This window comes from Nannospalax galili, unplaced genomic scaffold, assembly GCF_000622305.1.
Source record: "Nannospalax galili isolate Female #2095 unplaced genomic scaffold, S.galili_v1.0 scaffold237, whole genome shotgun sequence".
Classification (NCBI taxonomy): domain Eukaryota; kingdom Metazoa; phylum Chordata; class Mammalia; order Rodentia; family Spalacidae; genus Nannospalax; species Nannospalax galili.
This window is the reverse complement of record NW_008339924.1, coordinates 1,997,563-2,022,042: the sequence shown is the minus strand read 5'-3', so window position 1 is coordinate 2,022,042 and position 24,480 is coordinate 1,997,563. Positions and strand designations below refer to the sequence as shown.

At 42.0% G+C, this 24,480-nt stretch overlaps 1 protein-coding gene across 6 annotated transcripts in view; it reads left to right on the top strand.

Moving 5' to 3' along the window:
- The window catches only part of Rabl2b (RAB, member of RAS oncogene family like 2B), an 11,299-nt gene extending 4,558 nt beyond the window's left edge, over positions 1-6,741 (top strand). For 2 of the 6 annotated variants that reach the window (XM_017798606.2, XM_017798607.2), the window contains exons 3-9: positions 412-441; positions 1,788-1,867; positions 2,476-2,555; positions 4,802-4,848; positions 5,131-5,308; positions 5,585-5,668; positions 5,837-6,741. In XM_017798606.2, the coding sequence (XP_017654095.1) occupies positions 412-441; positions 1,788-1,867; positions 2,476-2,555; positions 4,802-4,848; positions 5,131-5,308; positions 5,585-5,668; positions 5,837-5,941 (604 nt within the window). In that variant the 3' untranslated portion in view covers positions 5,942-6,741. Of the gene's footprint in view, positions 1-411; positions 442-1,787; positions 1,868-2,475; positions 2,556-4,801; positions 4,914-5,130; positions 5,309-5,584; positions 5,669-5,805 lie in introns of all 6 variants that reach the window. The other 4 variants (XM_017798608.2, XM_008834795.3, XM_008834793.3 and 1 more) reach the window with 4 other exon arrangements.
- The last annotated feature ends 17,739 nt before the right edge of the window (positions 6,742-24,480 follow it).

Below are 24,480 nucleotides of genomic sequence, written 5' to 3'. Positions count from 1 at the left end.
AGAGATGAAGGAATACACACTAGGTGGACTTCTTCCCTGTTACAGAATCATCAGAGACAGTCTCCCTGCTTAGATGGCATTTGACCAAAGCCTTAGGACTTCAGAGTCTTCAGGAGATACAATTTGGATGGTGAACAGTCTTCTGGCCTCAGATTCCTCATACTTAAACAGGGGTAATTATATGTGCAGCAGTGTGTGAGATGGAATCAGTGGATCAGAGAGCCTCATGTGGACTCGTCCTCATAGTATACCAGTGGTTTGACTGTGTGGGCTAGGCAACTGTAATTCCTATGTTGCAAACTTAACAAAAACTGTAACTAGAAGTTATCATCACAGGGATATAAAGTAGGAACAAAGAGAAAAATATTTAAGATGCTGCCTGACCTACAACCTCTCATATTTCCCTTGCAGGCTCATGGAGAGGTTTCTCATGGATGGATTGTATCCTTCAGGGCTTGAAATTCCCCCTGTTCCTATGTCTCCTCCAACTCTCATGCAGTTTAACCTCCTGTCTACTCCTTTATACCAGCAGCCCAGAGAAGACCAATAGGTTTCCTTCACACTGGCTCCTCACTGGTTGACCCATACCACAGCCAATAATACAGGCTGTTGCTACTAGAGCATACTCATATTTGGATTTCCACTAGGAAGACAGGAAGAATAGCAGGCAACACTTAGTCTGAATCAAATGCCTTGATTCAAACCCTGCCTCCTACTTAGCAGTTCTGACTTTGGGCAAGTCACTTAACCTCTCATCTCAGAGCTTAAAAAGTCTGTGATGTGAATAAATTTTGTAAAATATAAGATACCAGCTCCGTCCTCTTCCCATCATATAGATTTGGAGTAAGAACTTACCTATAACTGAGAGCTTCTTTAAAAGTTCTCCAGGTGGACCACTGAGAACTGCAGGCAAGAACTGCAGGACTCTGTTCTCTGCCCTGGCCCTAACCCCAAAAGGCTGATGTCACTCACCCTAGAATCTAGATATTTTGTTCAAGCTACACCAAACACTCCTGTGCACCCATCCTATCTGTATTGTTTTGGCTTTGCTCATTAAACTGTCCAGAATATTTCGGCTTCAAGAAATGCTTTTTCCCAGATTTTTTTCTTAAAGAGTTTCACACACAAGTGAACTTGGGTTTATATATACTTTGTCAGCTACCTGACTATGGGTGCTTTTATCCATTAGACAGTCATATTACTTACTGCTTAAAGTCAGTATTTCCTTTCTACCCTATAAGAACTGAGTCCATGAAGGAGTTGATGTATCTACAGTTGTATTTTCCAACTTCATGATGCTGCTTAAGACAGTTTATTAAAATCCTACTCCATGTTAGATGTCCAGGACATGCTCCTAGCCCCTGCTACCCTCACTATTCTGTAGACCCTGTGCTGTTGAAACTGGCTCTGTCTGTATAATTCATTCAGTTTAAAATTTTAACTTTATAAATAGAGGACAGAGGCAGTAGAATGACAAGTTTGAGATCAGCCTGAGCTACACTGGGAAAACCTATCTCAAAAAACAAAACAACAAAAACTAGGCTGAAGAGATGGCTTGGTGGTTAAGAGCATGTCCTGTTCTTCCAGAGGACCTAAGTTCAAGTCCCAGAATCTGTCAGACAGCTCACAGCAGCCTGTAACTCCAGCACTGCACTCATGCACAAACTCACGCAGATAATTTAAAATAATTTTTAAAAAGTAAGGAAAGGGCCTATTCTATCACACAAACACTCCCCTCTTTCCTTACTCCTCTGTTTATTCACCTTTGCTCCTTAACATGCATCTAGTCAGCCACAGCAACTGTCCACGTATGCTCTGACTCTGTATAAGCACACAGCCACTGTAGACGGCAAGACCATCCTTGTGGGTGAGCAGCATGTACCCGGGCCATACTGAGCTGGGCAGGGAAAGGGGGTTAGGAAAGGAAATCCATGGGAGAGAGTGAAGGAGAGAGGAAAATGGAGAGCCAGAAAGCATGGAAGGAGATACACAAGGGCATATAGTCTCTAATGACGCCCAGGCCAGGACAAGTGTGCAGAGCAGAGTTCAGAAAAGCAGACATTGGAAGATTATTCCTGTCAGAGAGAAAAGGAAAACAGAGGCCTACCAGGCAGTAGATTTCCTCATTGCAGGGCTTCTTGTTCGGCTAATATAAAGAAATAACATCTGTGGTCTGACTTTTTCAAATGTAAGCCTTGATCTTTCAGTGGGATTACCAGGCCTTATATCCTGCCTTTTCACCATCTGTGAAAATTTAGGTCTTGAAGGGTCTACGGGGCACTTACATTCCCGCTTCTGGGACTTTCTGTCTGCACTGTCCTTCCTCCTGATTCTGTGTCCTCCTATATATACCAGTGTATGCTACCTCTCACAACACACCCATATTTCTACATAGATATGTACACAGAAATGCTTGGGGCATGTAGGTCTCTCTGCCCTCCAGCCACATCAGTCAGAGTTGTGTTCATGTTGCAGACTTCTGGGATACAGCAGGCCAGGAGCGGTTCCAGAGCATGCATGCCTCCTATTACTACAAGGCCCACGCCTGCATCATGGTATGAAACCAGCTGGGTGGTAAACTGGGCAAATTGACATAATGGGTGGAGGGGACAAGAGGCTCATCAGTCCTCGGTCCCATTACCAGAGCTGGGCATGTTGAAGGGGGTTCAAGGCCACCCAGATGCTTCACCCCAGAGCTTCTAACTAAGAACATGCCAGAAGGGCTGTCCTCAGATGAGGGCAGATAAAACAAAGGTGAAGAAGCTGGACTTCAACAGCAGATATAGTGTTCAAGCCTGACCTGGCTGAACCAGAGCCACAGTGCCTTCCTGATGGGCAAGCACAGTCAAGCTCCTAGGGCCTCCTCAACTGTTGCCCACTGCTTCTGAAGGACCTTTCCCTCTCAAACTAGTCCTCACCTCCCTCCCAGTCTCTCACTGTACTATAGTCACCAGGGTTCCACCCAGTGGCTAGGGGTAGTAGATGCCACAGAAGTACCTGAAGTTCAGTGTGTATGCGGCTCAAGAGATTATGTATCCTAGGAGGTCCTGCCTATGAATTCCTAGGCTCATTTTGCAGGCCACTACTATATGCTGAAGAGTATGTTTTACTTTTGGTCTACTTAATAAAACATTTTCTCTAATACCAAGCCTATGTAACACATGAGTCAATAGACTGGTTTGAGGTGAGACTTCTTTGATTTGGGTTGGTTTGGTTTGGGTACTGGGGAGTAAACTCAGGGCTCTGTGCATGCTAAGAACATATTCTACCACTGAACTGCAACTAAATCCCATAGTCTGCTTGTCTTAATTATGAACCCTAGGAATTGTCTCCAAGTGAGAACTTTAGTCACCCAGACTTCTTAGAACAGCATTCAAGGTTTTACACAAAACCCAAACTTGATGGCACAAAACAATTTTCTGCATCAGGAATCCACAGTGTCTGGGATCTCAGCTGAGAAAACTCCTAAGCTGAGTCACAGTCATCTCACCACATGCTGGCAGCAGGCTGGTCCATGATCAGGTACTGCTCTGTGTCTGCCCTGAGTACTTTTTCAGTACGAGCTAATGTGGATTTGCTCACAGAGTGGCAATTGGACCTCAAGACTGAGTGCCCAAAGAAAATGAAGTAGAATCGATATTGTACTATGGCCTAGCTCCATTAAGTCACATAACCTCAGTCTGGCCCTAATCACAAAAGGAAGAAACAGGTGTGTCCCTAATAAGAACAAATGGGATGGATAAATTGGCATCCTTGTTATGTAAGTCTGCCCTGGCACTTTGTAGCATTTGGCACCACCCACACTTCTGGCCCCACCTCCTACAGTATTTGTAACCTTGTTCTCACTGTGAATGGGCATCATTTCATCCATAAGTAGCAGTAGCAAAAGGGATACAGAAGAAACTGGTCCATTCTCTCACACATACACTCTCTGCTCTTCCCTCAACCCTCTGGAATTTACGTCCATTCCATGAAAATGCTGCTTATGGTTCAGTCTCTGCTGAGATGCCACCACCTCTGTGCAGCCTCTTCCAATCTTGAGTTGCTCTTCCTTTGCGCACCTGCAGGACTCTAACCACTTGTACATAGACTGACAGTCATGTACATATACAGGCCACATGCAGGGGCTTGCCAGCTGGTAGACACCCACAGTGATGACAGAGAGTAAGGAAGGGACTCATCACCTGTTCCTCCAAGTCCCCCAAGTACAAAAACCCTTGAGAAGTTCCAATTTTTTTATATTTTATTTATTATTTTTATTTTATGTGTATGAGTGTATTGCCTGCATGTATGTGAGTGCACCCATGTTGTGCAATGTCACGGAGGTCAGAAGAGGGCTTTGGATCCCCCTGAAACTGGAGTTAAGGACAGTACGTAGCCTCCATGTGGGTGCTGGGACTCAAACCCAGGTCCTGTGCAAGACCAGTCAGTGCTCTTAACCACTGAGCCATCTCTCCAGCCCCTAAGTTCCAGATTTTTTATTATAACTAAGGGTACTAAAAAAAAGAGGGTGTGAGGTAAGGCAAATGCGGCTATGTAACCCCAGAAATCTGATGACTCCCCACCCCCAGGAACAGGAAGGTCAGCCTTAGCCATTTTAGCTTCAGTTCTGCTCTGGCATTTGATATTTGAGCTCACCTCTTTTCTGTCTGGGAGTGACTTCCCATCTGTATGCATGTCTATTGGTTTCTCTCAGGCCTTTTCTGAGGGCACTGGTCTGAGTTTACACACTCCTACTTAGCTATATATCATCTGGAGATGATACCGTACCTTGACATACCTGAACTTTTACTCTCTACAGGTATTTGATGTCCAGAGGAAAATCACCTATAAGAACCTGAGTACCTGGTATGCAGAACTTCGGGAGTTCAGGCCGGAGATCCCATGCATCCTGGTGGCCAATAAAATCGATGGTGGGGCCATCCCTTTACCTGGGTGACAGTAATTCCTGGGGACCCAGCACCACACACATCCTTTCCCAGGATGGGCCACCTTCAGTTATTTGCCTTCCCAAGATATTCCCTTCCCAGTAAATATGCTAGTAATACAAACGTCCTCCCAGTACATAAATTCCTGTTACCTGAACTCTTTTGAGAGCACATTACCTAATGTCCCTTCCCAACTTTCTAGCACAGAGCCTCCATTGACCCTCTCTCCAAACTCTTCCCTTTCCCTGGATGGACAGGCCAATGCCCTACTTCTCTCTGCAGCAGATATACAGATGACACAAAAAAACTTCAGTTTTGCCAAGAAGTTCTCCCTGCCCCTGTACTTTGTCTCAGCAGCCGATGGTACCAATGTTGTAAAGGTAATGGCAGACCAAAGGCAGGCGGGTGAGGTGGGTTATAGGTTCTGAAGTTGCAGGGAGGCTAGAAGGGAAGGGAAGAGGACAGGGACGGTGAGTGGTGGCTATGTAAAACAGAGAGAAGAGGCTGGTCAGGCTACATTTGTCTACTGACTATGCATAGGATCAGGGCAATAGGGAGAAGATACATTGAGGGTGATATTGTTGGTTATAAAGGTAGGTCCAGGATCCTCTGACCACTGCCACACTTTGCTTCTACCATTTCTGCCTCACCTTTAGCTCTTCAATGATGCAATTCGATTAGCTGTGGCTTACAAACAAAGTTCCCAGGATTTCATGGATGAGGTTTTACAGGAGCTCGAGGTAAGTCAGGCCCAGTTTCTAACGGGACAGAAAAAGTAGGCAGTCTCTTCAGTGATGTGAAATACAATCTAATACAGGATGTTTTGTCTGCCTTTGCTACCCCTAAATATCTTAGAGCTGTTGTTGGTCAAATGCAGGGCCAGGTCTCACCTGTGACCTTGTTCGCAGAACTTCAAGTTGGAGCAGAACGAGGAAAATACAGCAGACCAAGAGCAGAGTGACAGGTCAAGAACCCGTCTCCCCCTTGATCAGAGGACAGCAGCATATAGATGAGTTGGGGTGCTGGGGAGCCTTTTGGAATACTCATACATCTCTGGAGAACTTCTCCAGGCTACCCCTGCTCAACTTCCTGCAAATTCACTGTCCTGTGGTTCAGGATGAGGTCAAAACAAGCACACTGGACCAATGTGACATCCCACCAACTTCCAGCAGTAGAGTGAGGGACCAGTCAGTGTCTCACATCTCCCCATCCCACCAGGCAGTGTAGAATCAGTGAATATGTTCATGTGATTTAGTGGACATTTAGATGTTTGTAGTTTTTCATTCCAAACTGACCTCAGGGACCTTGACCTGCCAAGAGAATGATTGCTAACCCAATTGCCCCATTCCCCTGCAGCACGTGTGACACCTATGTCCCTTTTCCCTTTGAGTCTCCCCACAAACTTTTTTAAACAATGTTTTGGACAGACAACTGTTCATTTCAGATTTTATTTTTTTTTTAGTACTGAGTGTTTCAGGACCACTTCTGGGTCAGGCTGAGATCACAGGAACAAGTTTGCATTACAGTTAAATAGAAACAGATGACAAGTCTAGCCGTATCTGGTAATGCACACATTACTGTGCCCCACCACAGGAACCACAGTTTCTTTCAAAGCCTCCCTCAGAATAGGAGGCTGTCCTCCATTTCTCTAGGATTAGTAAAAACACACCTTCTGTAGGTGTCGGAGAACTACAGAGGAAGACCTGCTGCCTGAAGCTAGTTGGCATTTATGATTGTCCAGCATCATCTGAATTTTATTCATTGTTTTCTTTGTATTGTATCCTTTTTTACAATAAAGATTAAATTTCACAAACAGTATATGTGTTTGCTTCGTGGATCTAAAGTGTACAAAGGAAAACATCAACCACATTAATGAGGGAAGACTGCCACAGGGTAGCCCAAGTAAACTCTTGATCAACTAAAGACCACTTAAGTGGAATTTAGTGTGGTTTGGGGGGATTGTTTTGTTGGGTTTGGTTTGGGGCTTTTTTTAAATTTTTATTAAAAGACTGGGGATCTCAATAACATGTTTCCCCTTTAAGTAAATGATAGATGTTCAGTTTCTGACCAAGAATTTTCAGGAATGCATTGCCTTGATGAAGTAAGTTTTTTTTAATATTTTATTTATTATTTATTTATGTTTGGTCTTTTTGAGACAGGGTCTCCCTGTAGCCCCAGCTGACCTGGAATTCGCTATGTAGACCAGGCTGGCCTCGAACTCACAGAGATCCACCTGCCTCTGCCTCCCAAGTGCTGGGATTAAAAGCTTGCACCACTGCCCGGCTATTTTTTTTTCTTTTGTCTTTTTGAGACAGGGTCTCCGGGTAGTCCCAGCTGTCCTGGAACTCACTATGTAGACCAGGCTGGCCTCGAACTCACAGAGATCCACTTGCCTCTGCCACCCAAGTGCTGGGATTAAAGGTGTGCACCACCATGCCTGGCCTATTTATTTTTATTTTTTTAAGAGTTCATACCTATTTCAAAAGTGGTTGCACAAGTTCAAAACCCCCTCACCAGTGGATGAGTGTTCCTCTTTACCCCCACCCTTGCCAGCATTTGTTGTCATTTTTTTTTTAAAATATTTATTGTTTTTATTTTATGTGTATGAGTGTATTGCCTGCATGTATGTGAGTGCACCCGTGTCGTGCAGTGACACAGAGGTCAGAAGAGGGCTTCAGATTCCCCTGGAACTGGAGTTAAGGACAGTTCATAGCCACCATGTAGGTGCTGGGAATTGAACCCCGGGTCCTCTGCAAGAGCAGCCAGTGCTCTTAACCACTGAGTGGTCTCTCCAGCCCCTTTATTATTTTTATGTGTATGTGTATATTGCCTGCATGTAGGTAATTGCACCTGTGTCATGCAATGCCTGTGGAGAACAGAAGAGGCTCTCGGATCCCCTGGAACTGGTGTTACGGACAGTTGTTCGCTGCCATGTGGGTGCTGGGATTCAAATCCAGGTCTTCTGCAAAAACAGCCATCTCTCCAGCCCCCAAAGTAAGATTTTTTTTTAAAGAGAAAAATGAAATTTTTAGTTACTGTAAATGATTAGTAGGTTGGGGGAGTAAGTGTGTTGCATTCTGGGGATTGAACCCAAGGCTTCATACATGCTAGGTAAGTGCTTCACCACTGGAGTGTATCCAGCCCAATATTTTAAAAATACAAACAGCATTGTTGAGATAGGGTTCATATTCTAGAAACTGTTCCCCTAGAAACAGCCTGAGAAGGCAATTTTTAGATGGCCTATGACAGGTTTCTCAGATGAATAAAGGAAACAGAAGGAGGTGAGACAATAAGGTTATGATCTCAGCTAGAGGCCAGCTTTGTCACCTCCAATCACAGGGAAGCTCTGGAGGACAAACTGCCCCAGATTTGGGCCTACCAAGGGAGGACTGTCTATGAAGTGCATGAGGTAGAAGAGACAGCATGTATCCTCCAGGACAGAGTGCCCCCTGCTTTAGCTCAGACACTTCTCTGGGAAAAAGGGAAACTACATTTATCCATCAACACATGGGAGTATTTAGTGGGTGGATTCTTAGACAGGCACCAACAGCATCCACAGCTGTTGCTCATATCCATCTGCTCCTTAAATAGTTCATCCTAGTCAGAAACACTTCCCCAGGATTCCGACTGATAGGTTCTTGAAAAGTAAGAGGAGAGTCTCTAGGAAAGGAAAATCCCTGATGCTACATTTAGACCCTCTTGGAGACCAAAACATCATTTCCCTTTATTACTACCATCCCCTGACTAGCATTTCTGCTGGTCTGGGGAGTGGATTCCATGGATCCCACTCCTCTTTCCTGAAGGATCTGAACATTTATTAGGTTATAGTTTACTTAGAGCTAGATATGAGAGTACCTTAACAATGGCACAGATAGCTGAGTACCAAATGCATTCCTGCCTCTATTGTATAACACCATCCTTTCTTGCTAATGATAATGAGGGTCAATTACCTCTTTCCAGAATGATGAACTTTTTTTTAAATATTGAGGAAGCAGCCATGGCTTTATATTTTGTGGAACTCTTACTGTGTCACTTAATGGAAATCCTAGCCCAAGACATCCACTCATAGAGTCTGCAACTGCAAAAAAGGAAGCACAATTTCCCCCAAGTGTGTCACTGAGAGATGGTGAGCAGGGCACTCCAGTATCAACCCCTGATCACTAAGCATGGAGCACAGAACCATATATTGACCATTGAGATGTATAGCACATCTTGAAAGGCCCCATCCCAAGAGTGTCACCTCCAAAGTACCATCTTATTTGGGTCTTTAGAAGGACCGCCATTGCCCTATTGGAGCAGTAGCTTATAGACAATATAGCAGTGGGCCCATAGCCATGTGCCACCATTGAACGACAAGGCTATAAAGTAGGTGACTTGGCCTGAAGTGATAGTTTGCAAGACACCACATTGGTAAAGCAAACACTAAAATGCCTTGTAGATTTCATGGTGCTGGATAAGGCTCTGCAGGCAAATCCATACCTAGAACATACAACACATAGCTTTTATCTAAAACATAAAAGACTGGAAACTGCTGGGAGAGAATAGACTGATTTGATCATTTTGGCACCAAGTGGCTGGTTAGTCTCTTCAAAAATGATAGATGTTAGGGTTCATTGCTGGCCTTTGTTGCATAATTAGTAACATTAGTCAATCATCTTTGAGACCCTGGGCAGCTATCAATTCCACCATTGTGGCCATTCTGCTCATGAGACCCTGAGTAGATACTGGGTCAGTCAAAGGCAGAAACTGGCTGGCATTTACCGCTCAGCTTCTCTTTCCTACTTGATTAGTCAGTGTCTCTTCTGCACTGATATTCACTGCTGGTCATTCACCTACAAAACAAAGATTATTTGCCTTTGATTATTTGCCCAACAGATACAGATTTTCTATTTTTTCAAGATTTATGTTACTTTTTTGTCTATTTTGAGACAGGGTCTCCCTGTAGCTCCAGCTGTCCTGGAACTCGCTATGTAGACCAGGCTGGCCTTGAACTCACAGAGATCTGCCTGCCTCTGTCTCCCAAGGGCTGGGATTAAAGGTGTGCGCCACCACGCTTGGCAAGATTTATGTTACTTTTTAATTATGTGTACGTGGGTGTATGGGTATGTGCACATGCATATGGGTGCCTGTGAAGGCCAGAGGCATCAGATACCCTGAAGTTGGAATTACAGGTAGTTGTGAGCCACTGGACATGGGTGCTGGAAATCAAACTTGGGTCCTCTACAAGAGTAGTACATGTTCTTACCATGAATCATCTCTCTAGCCCCCAGTCTTCCTATTTTTAATTTTTGTTGACAGACAATAACTGTATGTTTATATCCCTGCAGACTCTCCTGTACCTAATATTTTTATTTATCTTGCTCTTTTCAGTATCCAAACAACTAGCTTGACCCTATAACCTACAAATACCCTAACTTCAGGCCACTTCCTTCTATCAAATGTGTGTAGCTTCTTGGATTACCATCTTTTAATGTCACCCTTGAATGGGTCATCAGTTCATTTTTGCACTCCATGCACTGAGGTAACCCATACAAATAAACCTCAAAATTTTACAATGTGGCAGGCACTAGAATATTCGTATTTTCACCCTTTGGAGTGCATGCATCCTACCAAGTACTTAGCTCCCCAAATACAGTTAGCTTGTGTCATTTGGACTGAGGTACTGCATGAGGTCAAGTTACTCTCAAAGTATACTACTACAAAGTAGAACTAGCATAGCTTCAGGAAGAACTATTGATATGTACAATTATAAAACTGTTGGCCCTATGTAAATACAAATAATGGTCCCTCTCAGTAGGTTTAGAATATACTACATTTTTCTAGTTGTAATCATATACCATGTTTCCAAGCTTCCATTATTTCACTCTATAAAGATACCAAAGCTTGGGCCAGCAATGTGGCACTTACCTAGCATGCACAAGGTCCTGGGTTTAAACACTAGTATGTGGAAGGAATGGCTCACAAGATACCAACTACTGCATAGTGGCTACCATTAGGCCACATTTTTACTGTTTTAGGGGATCCACTGTCTCATGCTCTGTAATTTAGCCAGTTTTTGAAGGGACCAAATTAAAAAGGGAAACTAAATAAAGATGTAGTGGTAACCACCAGTATTCATTAATCTTTTAAAAAATAGTTTACTGAGGTGGAATGCACATGATAATAACTATTCAGTTGTTTTATAGTCACAATGTGGTGTAATCACAGTTCGTTGTAGTTCCTACACTCCAAAGTGAATTCTTTACTACTAATAGGTCTGTGTTCTGACTCTGTAGATTTATTGATTCTGAGAATTTCATATAAGTGAATCATACACTATGTGAATTTTTGTGTCTAGCTTCTTCCACTTTCAAGATTCATGTATGCACTGTTCATTTCTTTTGTGATTAGATCATGTTCTATCATATATATATATATGATAGAACATATATATTTGACATTTTGTTTATTTACTCTTTGATGGACATTTGAGCTGTTTTCAACTCTTATCTGTTGAGAATTGTTATGTTAAGAACACTCCAGAACATGTACTCATTGTTAGAACACGGGCCTATATCTTTAGGCCTGATCCCATAGCCTGATTCAAGTCACACCTCCCTGCAGTTCTCTCAGAGAGGGCATGAAAAAGCAGTCTGTGCTGTGACTTGACAGCTCTCAATTTATGGTACCTAGCTCCTCCATGCTCCTTGTCACATATACTGTGTTGAACTAAATCACCTGATGTGAAACTTCCCACCACTCCTAAAAGGTTATTTTTTTTTTTAAGTCAGACCTTTCCTTTGTTCTGGGGATTGTTCCTCAGAGAGACTGCTCAGGAGGATTTGGTCCAGAGATAAAGGCTGCTCTCTGAAGAGGCTCCTCTACCCTCCCTACTACTACCACCATCACCACCATCCCTTTCACAATCTCTCTCTCTCTCTCTCTCTCCCTCTCTCTCTCCGCCCCCCCCCGCCCCATCACTCTCAATGAAGCTTCTCTCCAGGCTGTTTAGAGAAGCCCCTTCTTCCTTTTAAGGCCCCATCATGTTCATATCTCCATATATTGTATTGTTTCTGTCTTATATTCTCCCTCCTTCATCAATAAACTTGCCATCTTCAGATTCCAGCCACTCATTCCCTCCTAACCCACCCCCAGCTACATGTAATTATGCCTCAGCTGTATATGGTCTAGGGTACTGCTAAAGCAGACTTTATAGGATATGGAAGGTTAACTGAAGGAAGAAATTTATCTTTTCAGTTTTCAGGAGGTCATCACCCATGCTGGGATAGAACTTTTCAGTGATATAGCTGTTTGAAAGTCACTCATGTTCCTATAAGTAACCCCTCACCTGAAAGTAAATCCCAGTAAAACAAGTTGGACTTGGATGGATTAATTTTTGTTCTGTTCTTCATATGCTATCTAGGGTGAATAGATGTTTGTTCATGTCTCCCTAGGAAAAGTCACACAACACTACTCATGATGTCATAACAAAATTTCAGACTGGGGCTCACAATGGAAATTTATTTCTCTTAGTTCTGGAGATTTGGTGGTCCAAGGTCAAGGTACCATCAGGATAAGTATCATTCTGAGGCCTCTTTTATTGGCTTGGTGTGGTTGCCATCTATCTCTGTGTGTGCTCACATGACTTTTGGGGTGCGTACACAAAGATAAAAAGGTCCTCTTCTCAAAGGCCACACATTCTATCAGATAACGACCTCCCTATGAACTCATTAACCTCATAACCTCCCAAAGGCCTGTCTCCAAATAGTCATCTTGGGAGTTAGGGCTTCAGCAATATAAATCTGTGTGGGAGATACTCAATTCAGTCTACAGTAGGATCTATAACTAAGAGTAGAATTACAGCATTGTGAGGTAATCTGCATTTAACCTTCTGACAAATGGCTAGACTGACATTTCATAGTCCCACAGGCAATTACTTTTGACAAGGCTCCGCTGGTCCATAGCACATGCTGTACATGTGCATACATACTGATGGTATTTTGCCATGAACATTATAGTTCTCAGGCTAGTAGTTTTCCTTTTCAATCATACCTACAAATAGTATATTCCCATGTAAGACCTTGCAAGGTGTGCATTTTAGAAAGTTTAAGTTTTCAATTCACATAATGCTTATCTTAAATCTTGATTTTTTTCTTTCTCTTTTCCTTTGATTTTTTTTTTAATTCGGTGAAGCATTTTAGTGCTATGACTTTGAGGGAGACTAGCTGGTTAGGAGACAGAAGTGACATGAGAAGGGAAAAAGCCCCTCTTGCTGAAATCCAGGAATTTCAACATAGCAGACCAGACCACCTACAAAAGAGCTACACTGTCCTTTCTAAGATCATGAACAAAGTGGTTAAAAATGGTTAATGAACCATATGTTAAGTCCAACCTTCTTGCAACATATTTGTAAGAATTCCTGGGGCTGTAGAGATGGTTCAGCAGTTAAGAGCATATACTGCTCTTACGGAAGACCCAAGTTCAATTCCCAATACCTACATCAGGTGACTCACAACCTCCTGTAACTCCAACTCCAGGGGATCTTATGCCCCCTTCTGGCCTTCTCAGGCACCTTCATTAATATGTACATACCCACACCCAGACACAAACATACACATAATTAAAATTAATCTTTTTTTGAGACAGGGTCTCTCCCAGTGTAGCCCAAACAGGCCTGGAACTCACTATGCAGACTAGACTGCCCTTGAACTCACAGAGATCTGCCTGCCTCTGCCTCCTTAGTGCTGGGATAAAAGGCATGCACCACCATACTCATCTCAAAATCAAACTTTTTAAAAATTTCTTTGATCAGGGTTTCTATCTCTATTTGTACTCCCTTCTCTACCTGAAAACTGCACACTGTACCTTTTAAGTCTCCTCTTCGAGGACAGAATTCTTGGGATAAGAAAAATAAGACATACTTTTCCTAATTTCTAAACTTAGTTGCAGATTAAGTAGCTTCAAAGCCCTGAAGTCACAGATATAGCTAAAGCTGAGGCTCTTAAGGGTGTTCTCCTAACTCCCACACTTGACTCTCTTTAGGTGTGTCTTATCCTTCTACTTCTTCAATAAACTCAACATCTTTGCTTTACCCTGCCTTGTCCTGAAGTTCTTTTCTGCGGTACCAGTCAAGATCCTGACTGCTCCCGAGGAGGCTCTGAGGCTCAGTTCCTCAGTCTGTACACTTCACAACATCAAGTAGAATTCCCCTGCAAGTGACAACCTGCTTGGCTTAATTTAACAATTAAAAATAATACACTGGGGCTAGAGAGATGGCTCAGCAATTAAGAACAAATACTACTCTTGCAGAGGATCCAAGTTCAGTTCCCAGCACCCACACTGGATGGCTCACAATCACCTGTAACTCCAGCTCCAGGAGATTCAATGCCCTTTTCTGGTCTCTGTGAACACTTCACATACATGCATATACCCCCACACAGACACACATAAGTACACATAATTTAAAATATTTTAAATCTGTTAATTATATGATGCTCTTTAACTCATAGCTGTTTGAAAATGTTTGAATTTTTAATACAATCAAGATAAGGCTGCATAATTATGAGCAATGAAATACTAGAAAACAGTGAGCAAATACATATAAGATTCTTCATCAGTGGCCATTATTTTTCTTCTAAGAATGTGGAAGTACCATGAGACAGGGAAGATAAAAGCACTATTTGGGAAAGATTATGTGCTGGTTAGTTTTTGTCAACCTGATAGAAACTAAAGCTACCTGGGAAGAGGGAACCTCAATTGAGGAATTTTCTCCATCAAACTGGCTGTGGACCTGTTTGTGGGGCATTTTCTTTCCCAGCCCACCTGTCATCCACCTATAAATTAAGTTACGCAAACTTCCACCACCACTGTGCCATTCTTATGCTTTTCTCCCCATTATTTTGTGTTCAATTAATTTTTTGGTATAGCTTTTTCAATTTTTATTCCATTAAAATATAAGCAACATGGAGTTTATAGTTTAAATATTTTCAGTGCACTATTGAGTAGCATCAACTGTATTCACAATGTCCTGAAACTACTTGCCACTGCCTATCTGTAGAAGTTTTCATGATTCCAGACAGAAACTATACCCATAAGCAAGCGCTCCCCATTATCTCCTCCCTCAGGCACAGGTAATCTTTCTTCTATGTCCACGAATTTCCTATTTTATATGTCTCATGTAAATATAATCACAATATGTCTTTTGTACTTGTTTCAGTTATAATGTTTTCAAGATTTGTCTATATTGTGCAATGTATCAGTGTTGTAGGAGTTTTGTACAGAGTCAAACACCAAGGCTTTTCTTCCAAGAAGCAGGTTTATTGAAGGATTCACATTCAAAGTCTGAATGCTGAATGCAGTAGGGCTTAGTCTTTATAACTCCTGTTAGTTCCCCCTTTACAGTTTATTCTCTTTGTCTCCCATATATGGTAACATATATTCTGACTGGCGTTCCATGCTACAGGGTCATGACAGACAGACTTGTATACATTCACTCAGAAACAGAACATGCTGTGTCACCTTCCCTTTATTCTGGGAGGGTCCTTGCCACATCAGAACTTCAACTCTTTTTTATTATTATGTGTATGTGGGTGGGGTATATGTACATGAGTACAGGTGCCTATGGAAGCCAAAAGCATAAGAACACCTGGAGTTGAAGTTACAGGCAGTTGTGAGCAACCCAGCATGGATGCTTGGAACTGAATTCCAGTACTCTGCAAGAAAAGTATGCACTCTTAATCCCTGAGCCATATCTACAAGCTCCAGACCTTTGAGTCTTTTCATAGATGCATATCATTCTATTGTATGTATACATCAATTTTTTTATCCACTTATCTGTTGATATACACATGACTTGATTCAACTTTTTGAATAAATTGGAAGAATTAAGTAGGCAAGTTATATCAAAGTGGGAAAAATTCTGCTACAGGCCTCAGATGCTATCTGATGACATTCTCTTAGCCTTTTGGTTGGTTGAAACTAGGGTTTTGTTAAGTCAATACATTCCAAAAGGTTTTTATCTGTTAGTCACAGAATGTCAGATATGACACAAAGATAGTCAAGGAATGGCTAAAGATAACCCCAAATAAACTGTAATTAAGCTCTGGACCTGATACATTCAAAACTCTCCACAATCACTGAAGTTCTAATCAGTAAATTAACCTTGCAGAAGATTCAGTTGAAGACACAGGGTTCTTTTCTGGGAATTTTTGTTCATAGATGATAGCATTTTGTCATATAATGCTATATGACACCTACCTTTGCAGCCTGGCTGAGGTGAACGAACGTTCTTTTATTACAATCTTATTTATAATACATCACAGCACACAGTAAATATATCTATACATCTATATGCATATATATATGGATTACAGAATGAATACAAATTAAAAAGGCTGCAACAGAGTTCAGGAGGTTTCAGAAGTGGGCTAAGAGTCTATATTGATAAGATAATGAACCAGATCAGTGCCAGGAGGGAGCTGCTACAAGTCTCAGCTCTGAGATGAAAGGCCAAATCAGTTTGGTGGAGGAAAAGGAAGGTCATTCCAGATAGGCAAACAGATAGATGGGCAGGCAATTAAGTAGACTGAGTCAACGGTAAGTGATCAAGTTGAGCCAAAGCTCCAGGAACAGTTGGGGAGTCCTCAGTCCTTGACATACACACACACACACCAGGTATCAGATGATAGATTGATGTGGGGCCAACTTGGGGAGGAAAGGGTTTATTCGGCTTACATCTCCCAGGTTACAATTCATCAGGGAGCCATAGGTAGGAACTCAGAGCAGGAACCTGTAGGCAGGAGCTGGAGCACAGGCCATGGAGGAATGCTGCTTCCTGGCTTGCTCCCCTGGCCCATGCTCAACCTGCTTTCTTAAACAATACAGGACCACCTGCCCAGGGGTGGTGCCACCCACAATGGACTGGGCCCTCCCACATCACTCAAAAAATCAAGAAAATGCCCCAAGACATGGCCACAGGCCAGTCCAATGGAGGAAATTCCCCAGTTGAGGCTCCCTCAACCCAGGTGTGTCAAGTTGAGAACTAAAGCTATCCAGCATATCTGACCCTTGTCAACTTGACACAAACACATCACTATTAAACTGTAACCTTTCCATTTCTTGTCCCCAAGATATGATGTTAATAATATCATAACATAAGACAGTACAAACTTAAAAGTCCCACAGTCCTTAAAAAATCCAAACACTTAAAAGTTCACAGCATCTTTTTAAAGTCTCTTGAACTGTGGGCTCCTGTAAAATCCAAAACAAGTACTGTCTTATTTCAAAAGGGAAGAATTGGGCACACTTAAGCAAAACCCAAGTCAAACCAAGTAACTCAAGGCTGGATATGTGGGATTCACTCATGATCTTCTGGGCTCCAAAAAGTTTTGGTGGCTCCATTTCTCTGACTCTGCCATCCACAGCACACACAGCTCATCTCGCAGACCCAGGCTGGCTCCATTCCACACCTACTGGGCCCTTGGTGGTTGTCCCATGTTCCTGGCAGCTCCAAAAAGCTGGCATCTCCACTGAAACTGAGACTGCACCTTCACCAATGACCTCTTCTGGCCTCTGGGGGTGCAAAGCCTCAGATTCTCTCCATAACCCCTTCAATCCTGGGGTTTTCACTACAACTGAGGCTGCACCTTTACCAACGACCTTTCCTGGCCTCTCAGGGTGCCAAGCCTCAGCTGCCCTCTGTGACCCCTTCATGCTTTCAACACCAGAACCATGTAGGCGATTCTTATACATTACCAAGTCCTGCTTCCAGCTTGAGATGGAGGCTCGGCCCTCTTCTGGGCCATAGCTTCTCTGTGCTGACCCTGAGTAAATACTTCCTAGAAGATTTTGCCACGGTGATGCTGGCCTCTTGTTACTTTCATCTGATTTTTCAGCCCCAGTTAACCAGAAACCACAGATTCTCAATTCAATATATCACACAAACAGCCCTGATAGTCTCCACTTCCCTTTGAAGTTTCACAAGCCAGGCCTCCATTGTCCACAACTCTTTCAGTGTAACTGTTCCAAGCTCCACAGCAACAAACTCTAAACACTCAATGGCTTTTCCAGCCCAAAGTTCCAAACGCTTCCACAATCCTCCCAAGAACATCAAGGTCATGTCTGTCACAGCAATACCCCATGATCCTGATACCAATTTCTGTTCTAGTCTTCCTTCCATTGCTGTGACAAAACACTCTGACCAATACCAACTTGGGGAGGAAAGCGTTTATTTGGCTTTCATCTCCCAGGTCACAATTCATCAGGGAGCCATAGGTAAGAGCTCAGGGCAGGAATCTGTAGGCAGGAGCCGAAGCACAGGCCATGGAGGAACACTGCTTACTGGCTTGCTCCCCTGGCCCATGCTCAACCTGCTTTCTTAAACAATACAGGACCTGTTGCCCAGGAGTGTCACCATCCACAATGGGCTGGGCCCTTCCATATCACTCAAAAATCAAGAAAATGCCCCACAGACATGGCCACAGGCCAGTCCAATGGAGGAGATTCCCCAATTCAGGCTCCTTCAACCCAGGTGTGTCAAGTGTGCACCCAGGGACTGTAGTCATCCTTCTTCAAAATGGAGTCAAAAGCTGCTTGTAAAATGGAGTCTCCTAGGGCACTGCACAACCTGAAAAATCACTATTTTGTACAATATGAGGTAGCTTAGAGTAGGGCATAGCCTGACCTCAACATGACCCAATGATGGTCTCAAAGCCTTTTCTCCTAATAAATGTTGTTTATGAAGGGTAATTACATGTCAGCTCCTTTTACAAACCACCAACTGATGTTCTTCCTTTTATCATATTTAATATTAATAACTACCCTAATAAATCTCTTACTCAGAGGAACAATCTAACTGTCCCTCTATCAAATCTGAACTTATATATGGTGCTGTGCTGAAACATGCCCTGCTCTAAGTTATTCCATAGTTTTTAAAGCAGTGATTTTTCAAACCGTGCCTTACCCTGAGAGACTTCATTTTACAAATAGCTGTTTTTGTTTTTTATTTGTTTGTTTGAGATTGGGTCTTTCTTTAGCCCCAAGTGGCCTGGAATTCACTATGGAGACCAGGTTGGTCTCAGTCTCACAGAGATCTACCTGCTGAGTGTTGGGATTAAAGGCATGAGCCACCACACACCCAGAACAAATAGCTTTGAACTCCATTTTTTTTTTTTTTTTGGTCTTTTTGAGACAGGGTCTCTCTATAGCCCCAGCCGTCCTGGAACTCACTATGTAGACCAGGCTGGCCTTGAACTTACAGTGATCCACGCCCAGCTGAACTCCATTTTGAAGGTAGAGAATGATTGGGCTCCTAGGTAAACAAGTAAGTAGGACAATCTGTCTGATACCACCCATACAACACAGACTAATAAATGACTTCCTCTTGGTAGTAAAAAGGGTATCACCAGCCAGGCGTGGTGGCGCATGCCTGTAGTTCCGGCACTTGGAAGGCAGAGGCAGGCGGAGCTCTGTGAGTTCAAGGCCAACATAGTGAGTTCCAGGACAGCTGGGGCCACAGGGAGACTCTGCTTCAAAAAGACAAAAAAAAGGGGGGGGGTTATCACTCTACAAATTAATCAAAGTAAATTAAAACTATACAGACACATGCACATGAGTATTAAAATCTTATTTTGCATTGAGAATGAATAGAAGACTTTTTCCTACTTTTTTTTGAGACAGGGTCTCACTGTGTAACCCTGGGTGATCTAGAATGCACTATGAAGATCAGGATGGCTTTGAACTTACAGAGATTCACCTGCTTCTTCCTCCCTGAGTGTGGAGATTAAAGGCATGCACCACCACAACTAGTTTAAAAATCATATTTTTTTAAAAGGCCTCAAAATTTATCAAACATGCCAAACCAGGAAAAGGGTACAACTCCTTTGCCCAGACTCCATAAAGTGATAAACACCTAACAGTACAATGACAATGTCCCCACACTAATCTGTCCTTTGATACTTTTTAAATGTTTTATTTATTTTTATTTTAATTTATGTGTATGAGTGTATTGTCTACATGTATGTAAGTGTACCCGTGTCATGCAATGCTCACAGATGTCAGAAGAGGGTGTTGGATCCCCTGGAGTTACAGATGATTGTTAGCCACCAGGTGGATGCTATGAACTGAACCTGGGTCCTCTGCAAGAGCAGCCAGTGCTCTTAACAGCTGAGTCATCTCTCCAACCCCTGTCATCTGATACTTAATGTCTATATCAAGAACCAAATAACAGCTGGGTGTGGGCAGGCAGAGCTCTGAGATTGAGGCCAGCCTGATCTACATAATGAGTTCCAGGCCAGCTGGGGCTACAATAGATACCAATGAAATCCAGACGATTGTAAGAACATTCTTCCAGAAACTTTATTTCACCAAATTGGAAAATCTAAAAGAAATGAACGAATGTCTTAATACATATGAGATACCAAAATTAAACCAAGAAGATATTTTAAAAATTAACGGGATTGAAATAGCAATATAAGAAAAAACTCCTAACTAATCTTGTGATACAGTAGACAGAAAGATTGTAGAGCCAGAGGTGGTGGACAACAATAAGGACACAGTGTTTTCCAGACAGAACAGAGTTGCACATGTGAACTTACAGCAGTTGTGACAACATGAACGGAGCTGCTGAAGCCCAAGTCAGACAAAATCCCATCGTGGATGGGATAGGTGGGCACAAACTTCCACCCCTAGTTGAGGAGTTTTTGGCATTTGATAGCTACCAGGAGAGAAAGAGCCAGTTTTCTTTAAGAGTGTGACCCCTGGTAGGTGAACCACAATCCAGAGCAGGTGCCACACCCAAGAGTAATTGGGCAATACATATTGCACTCAATGGGGAAGGGTAGGGAGAACACAAAGTTGGGTGGGTAAAGAGGTGGGAGGGTAGATCTGGGAGGAATTTGGGGAGGGGGGAATATGATCAAAATAGAAGTTCTCAATTCATAAAAATGTATTTTAACACCCCCCAACGATAACAAAAAGCCCAGGTCCAGATGAATTTGCCACATAATTCTACCAGACCTTTAAGTAAGAACTAAACCAAAGCTCCTCAAACTATTCCATAAAATAAAAAAGAACACTAAAAATTAAAAATGCTTTCATAATGCTCTTTATTAAGCCAGTATTACACTGATACCTAAACCAGATAAAGACGAAAATAAAATTATAAACCAACTTCACTGATAAACATAGATGCAATAAAAACTTGCAAACCAAATTCAAGTGCACATTAAAAAATCATCCAGCATGATCAAGTCAACTTCATACTAGAGATACTAGGGTGGTTCAACATATGTAAACCAAAAAATGTAATCCACAACATAAATAAACTCAAGGATAGACACATGATCAATTCATTTAGATGCAGAAAGGCTTTTGACAAAAATCCATCAGTTCATGGTAAAAACTCCTGGAACCAGATTTCAACATAATAAAGGAAATATGCAACAAGTTCACATCCAACATCATGCCAAATGGAGAGAAAAAAAGTATTTCCACCAATTCAGAAACAAATCAAGGATGTCCACTCTCTCCATTCCTATTCAATATAGTGTTTGAAGTCTTAGCTACAGCAATAAGACAAAAGAAGGAAATAAAAAGGTACAGATAGGAAAGGAAAAGCAAAGCATCTTTATTTTCAGATGATATGATTCTATGCATAAAAGACCCTAAAGACTCCACCGGAAAACTCCTATAGCTGATAAACAAACATATGCAGCAAAGTAGCAGAATACAAAATTAACATACACAAATCAGTAGCCTTCTTATATACCAACAACAAACACACCAAGAAAGAAATCAGGGAAACAATCCCATTCACAATAGCCTCAAAAGAAATCTTGGATTAAATCTAACCAAAGAGGTGAAAGTCCTCTACAATGAAATCTTTAAGGCACTGGTGGAACAAAATAAAGACACCAGAAGACGTAAAGACTGTCCATGCTCATGGATTGGTAGGACTAGTATTGTAAAAATAGAAAAAGCAATCTACAGATTCAATGCAATTCCCATCAAAAGTCCAATGTAATTCCTCACAGAAATTGAAAAACAACTTAAAATTCATATGGAGATCATAAGTAAGGGTTACTGGGGCAGGTGTGAGAGCACAGATGGGGAGGTGGTCTAAGTCTGATTAAGAACAACATGTTGTATGAAATGTACAAAAGCTCAATGTAAAAAATAATAACCCCTCGGTTATCTCAAAGCCCTTGAGAGGGAACTGACACTGATTCTAAGCACAGATTCCCTATCGGCAATTTGAGTAACCTCTTCAGAGGATGGTGTGATAAGAATAGGAGGTAGGAATTGGCTAGCAGATAGGGTAAAAAGACCCCAAAGAAAAGTAGCCAGTTTCTTGGCTAAAAGTCAAAATGTCCTTGGGCCTGTTAGCAACATACTCTGTTCCAAAGGCCAAAAACATCAAAAGTATTTGGGAGATTGTATCTAATCCTTAAAAGATTTTAGGGTTACCTCTTCAGAGGGGGGGAATGTTAGAGTAGCAAAAGCTCCATAAAAATAAATAAATGAAAGAAGAAAAGAAAGAAAAGAAAAAGAAAAAAGTGATGGGGAGATATGGGAGGTGTTGGAGGGGAGGGAGTAGGCATGGATTTGATCAAAACACCTTATATGCATGTATGAAATTCTCAATAGAGTTTTTATAAAAGTTTAAAAAATAAAGTGCCACCATATCCAACCCTAAAATAATAATAATAAATTCATATGGAAACGGAAAAAAACCAAGATAGCCAAAATAGTCCTAAACTATAAAAACACTACTGGAGGTATCACCATTCCTGATTTTAAGTTATACTACAGAGTTGTAGTAACTCTGTAGTATAAAACAGACTGGAACTGGCACAAAAACAGACACATTAATCAACGGAATAGACTTGAGGACCCAAATATAAGCCCACAATCCTTCAACTACCTGATTTTGGTCAAGGAGGCAAAAAATACGCATTGGAGAAAGGTCAGCATCTTCAACAAATGATGCTGGTCAAACTGGATAACTACATGAAACTAGATCCTTACCTCTTACCATGACAAAACTCAACTCTAAATAGATCAAGACTTCAACATAAGACCTGATACCCCGAATCTGCTAGAGAAGAAAGTAGGGAATATGCGTTAACTTATAGGCACTGGAAAAGACTTTCTGAATAGGATTCTGATAGCGCAGGAATTAATATCAGCAATTGATAAATGGCACCTCATGAGACAAAAAAGTATACAACAAAAGACACCATCCTGTGAGCAAAGAGGCAGCCTACGGAACAGGAAAAGATGTTACCATCTATGCACCTGACAGAATATACAAAGAACTTTACAAAACTAAATACCAATAAAACAAACAACCCAATTAAAATATAGGACCTGTGACTAAACAGAGTTCTCAGAAGAAGAAATACAAACAGCTGAGAAACAGTTTTAAGTATTCAACATCCTTAGCCATCAGGGAAATTCAAATTAAGACTACTTTGAGATTTCATAGTACCAACCAGAATGGCTAAGATAGAAAAAATGATAAGTGCTAGCATAGATGTGGGGGAAATAGAAACATTTATTCACTGTTGACAGGAGCGCAAACTGTTACAATCCCTATGGAAACCAGTGTGGGGGTTCCTCAAAAAGCAGAAGTAGATCTACCATATATATGATCTAGCTGTATCACTCCTGGGCACATACTCAAAGGACTCTGTATCTTACTACAGAGATACCCGCTCTGTAATGGGGGGGGCAGATCCTACTACTACAGAGATACCATGTTCATCTCTGCTCTATTCACAATAACCAGGAATGAAAACAGCCTAGATGTCCATCAAATGATGAATGAATAATGAAAATCTGGTATATATACACAATGAAATTTTATTTAACTGTAAAGAAAAGTTAAATTATGAAATTTGCAGGTAAATATATAGGGGTGGAAATAATTATTCTGAGTGAGGTAACCCAGACACAGAAAGACAAATGCAATGTGTTCTCTCTCCTATGTGGATGCCAACTTTGAATTTTTAGAAATGTGAGTTTAAACTGGAGTACCCATAAAAGTCAGGAAACTAGTAAGGGGCCACGGGTTGGTTTTAAGAGGAGGAAGAATACAGGTGGTATAAAGGGGGGAAGGGGAATAATGGAGTAGGAAGGGTTAAGTGAGGGGGGGATGGAAAGGCAGGGTAGAGAAGAGCATATGAGGAATAGTAATACTAAAGACCTTTGAAAAAACATATGAAAACCCACTATTGTAGAAGCCTACTGTATTACTCACTTTTCTGTTGCTATGACAGAAACACTGACCCAAGCAATTTATAGAAGGAAGAGTTTATTTGAGCTTACAGTTCCAGGGGAATTACAGTCCATCATGGCAGAGAGGCATGGTGGCTGGAGGTGGCTGGAGGTAGCTGGAGCAGGAGCAGCAGAAGCTAAGCTCTCACATCACCATGCAGGCATGGGAAGCAAGAGAAAAACTGGAGATCCTGCAAGGCTTAAGAACTCTCTAAGCCCACCCCCAGTGACGTGCTTCCTCCAGGATAGCCACACCTTCTAAAACCTCCCAAAACAGTGCCATCATCTGGGGATAAAA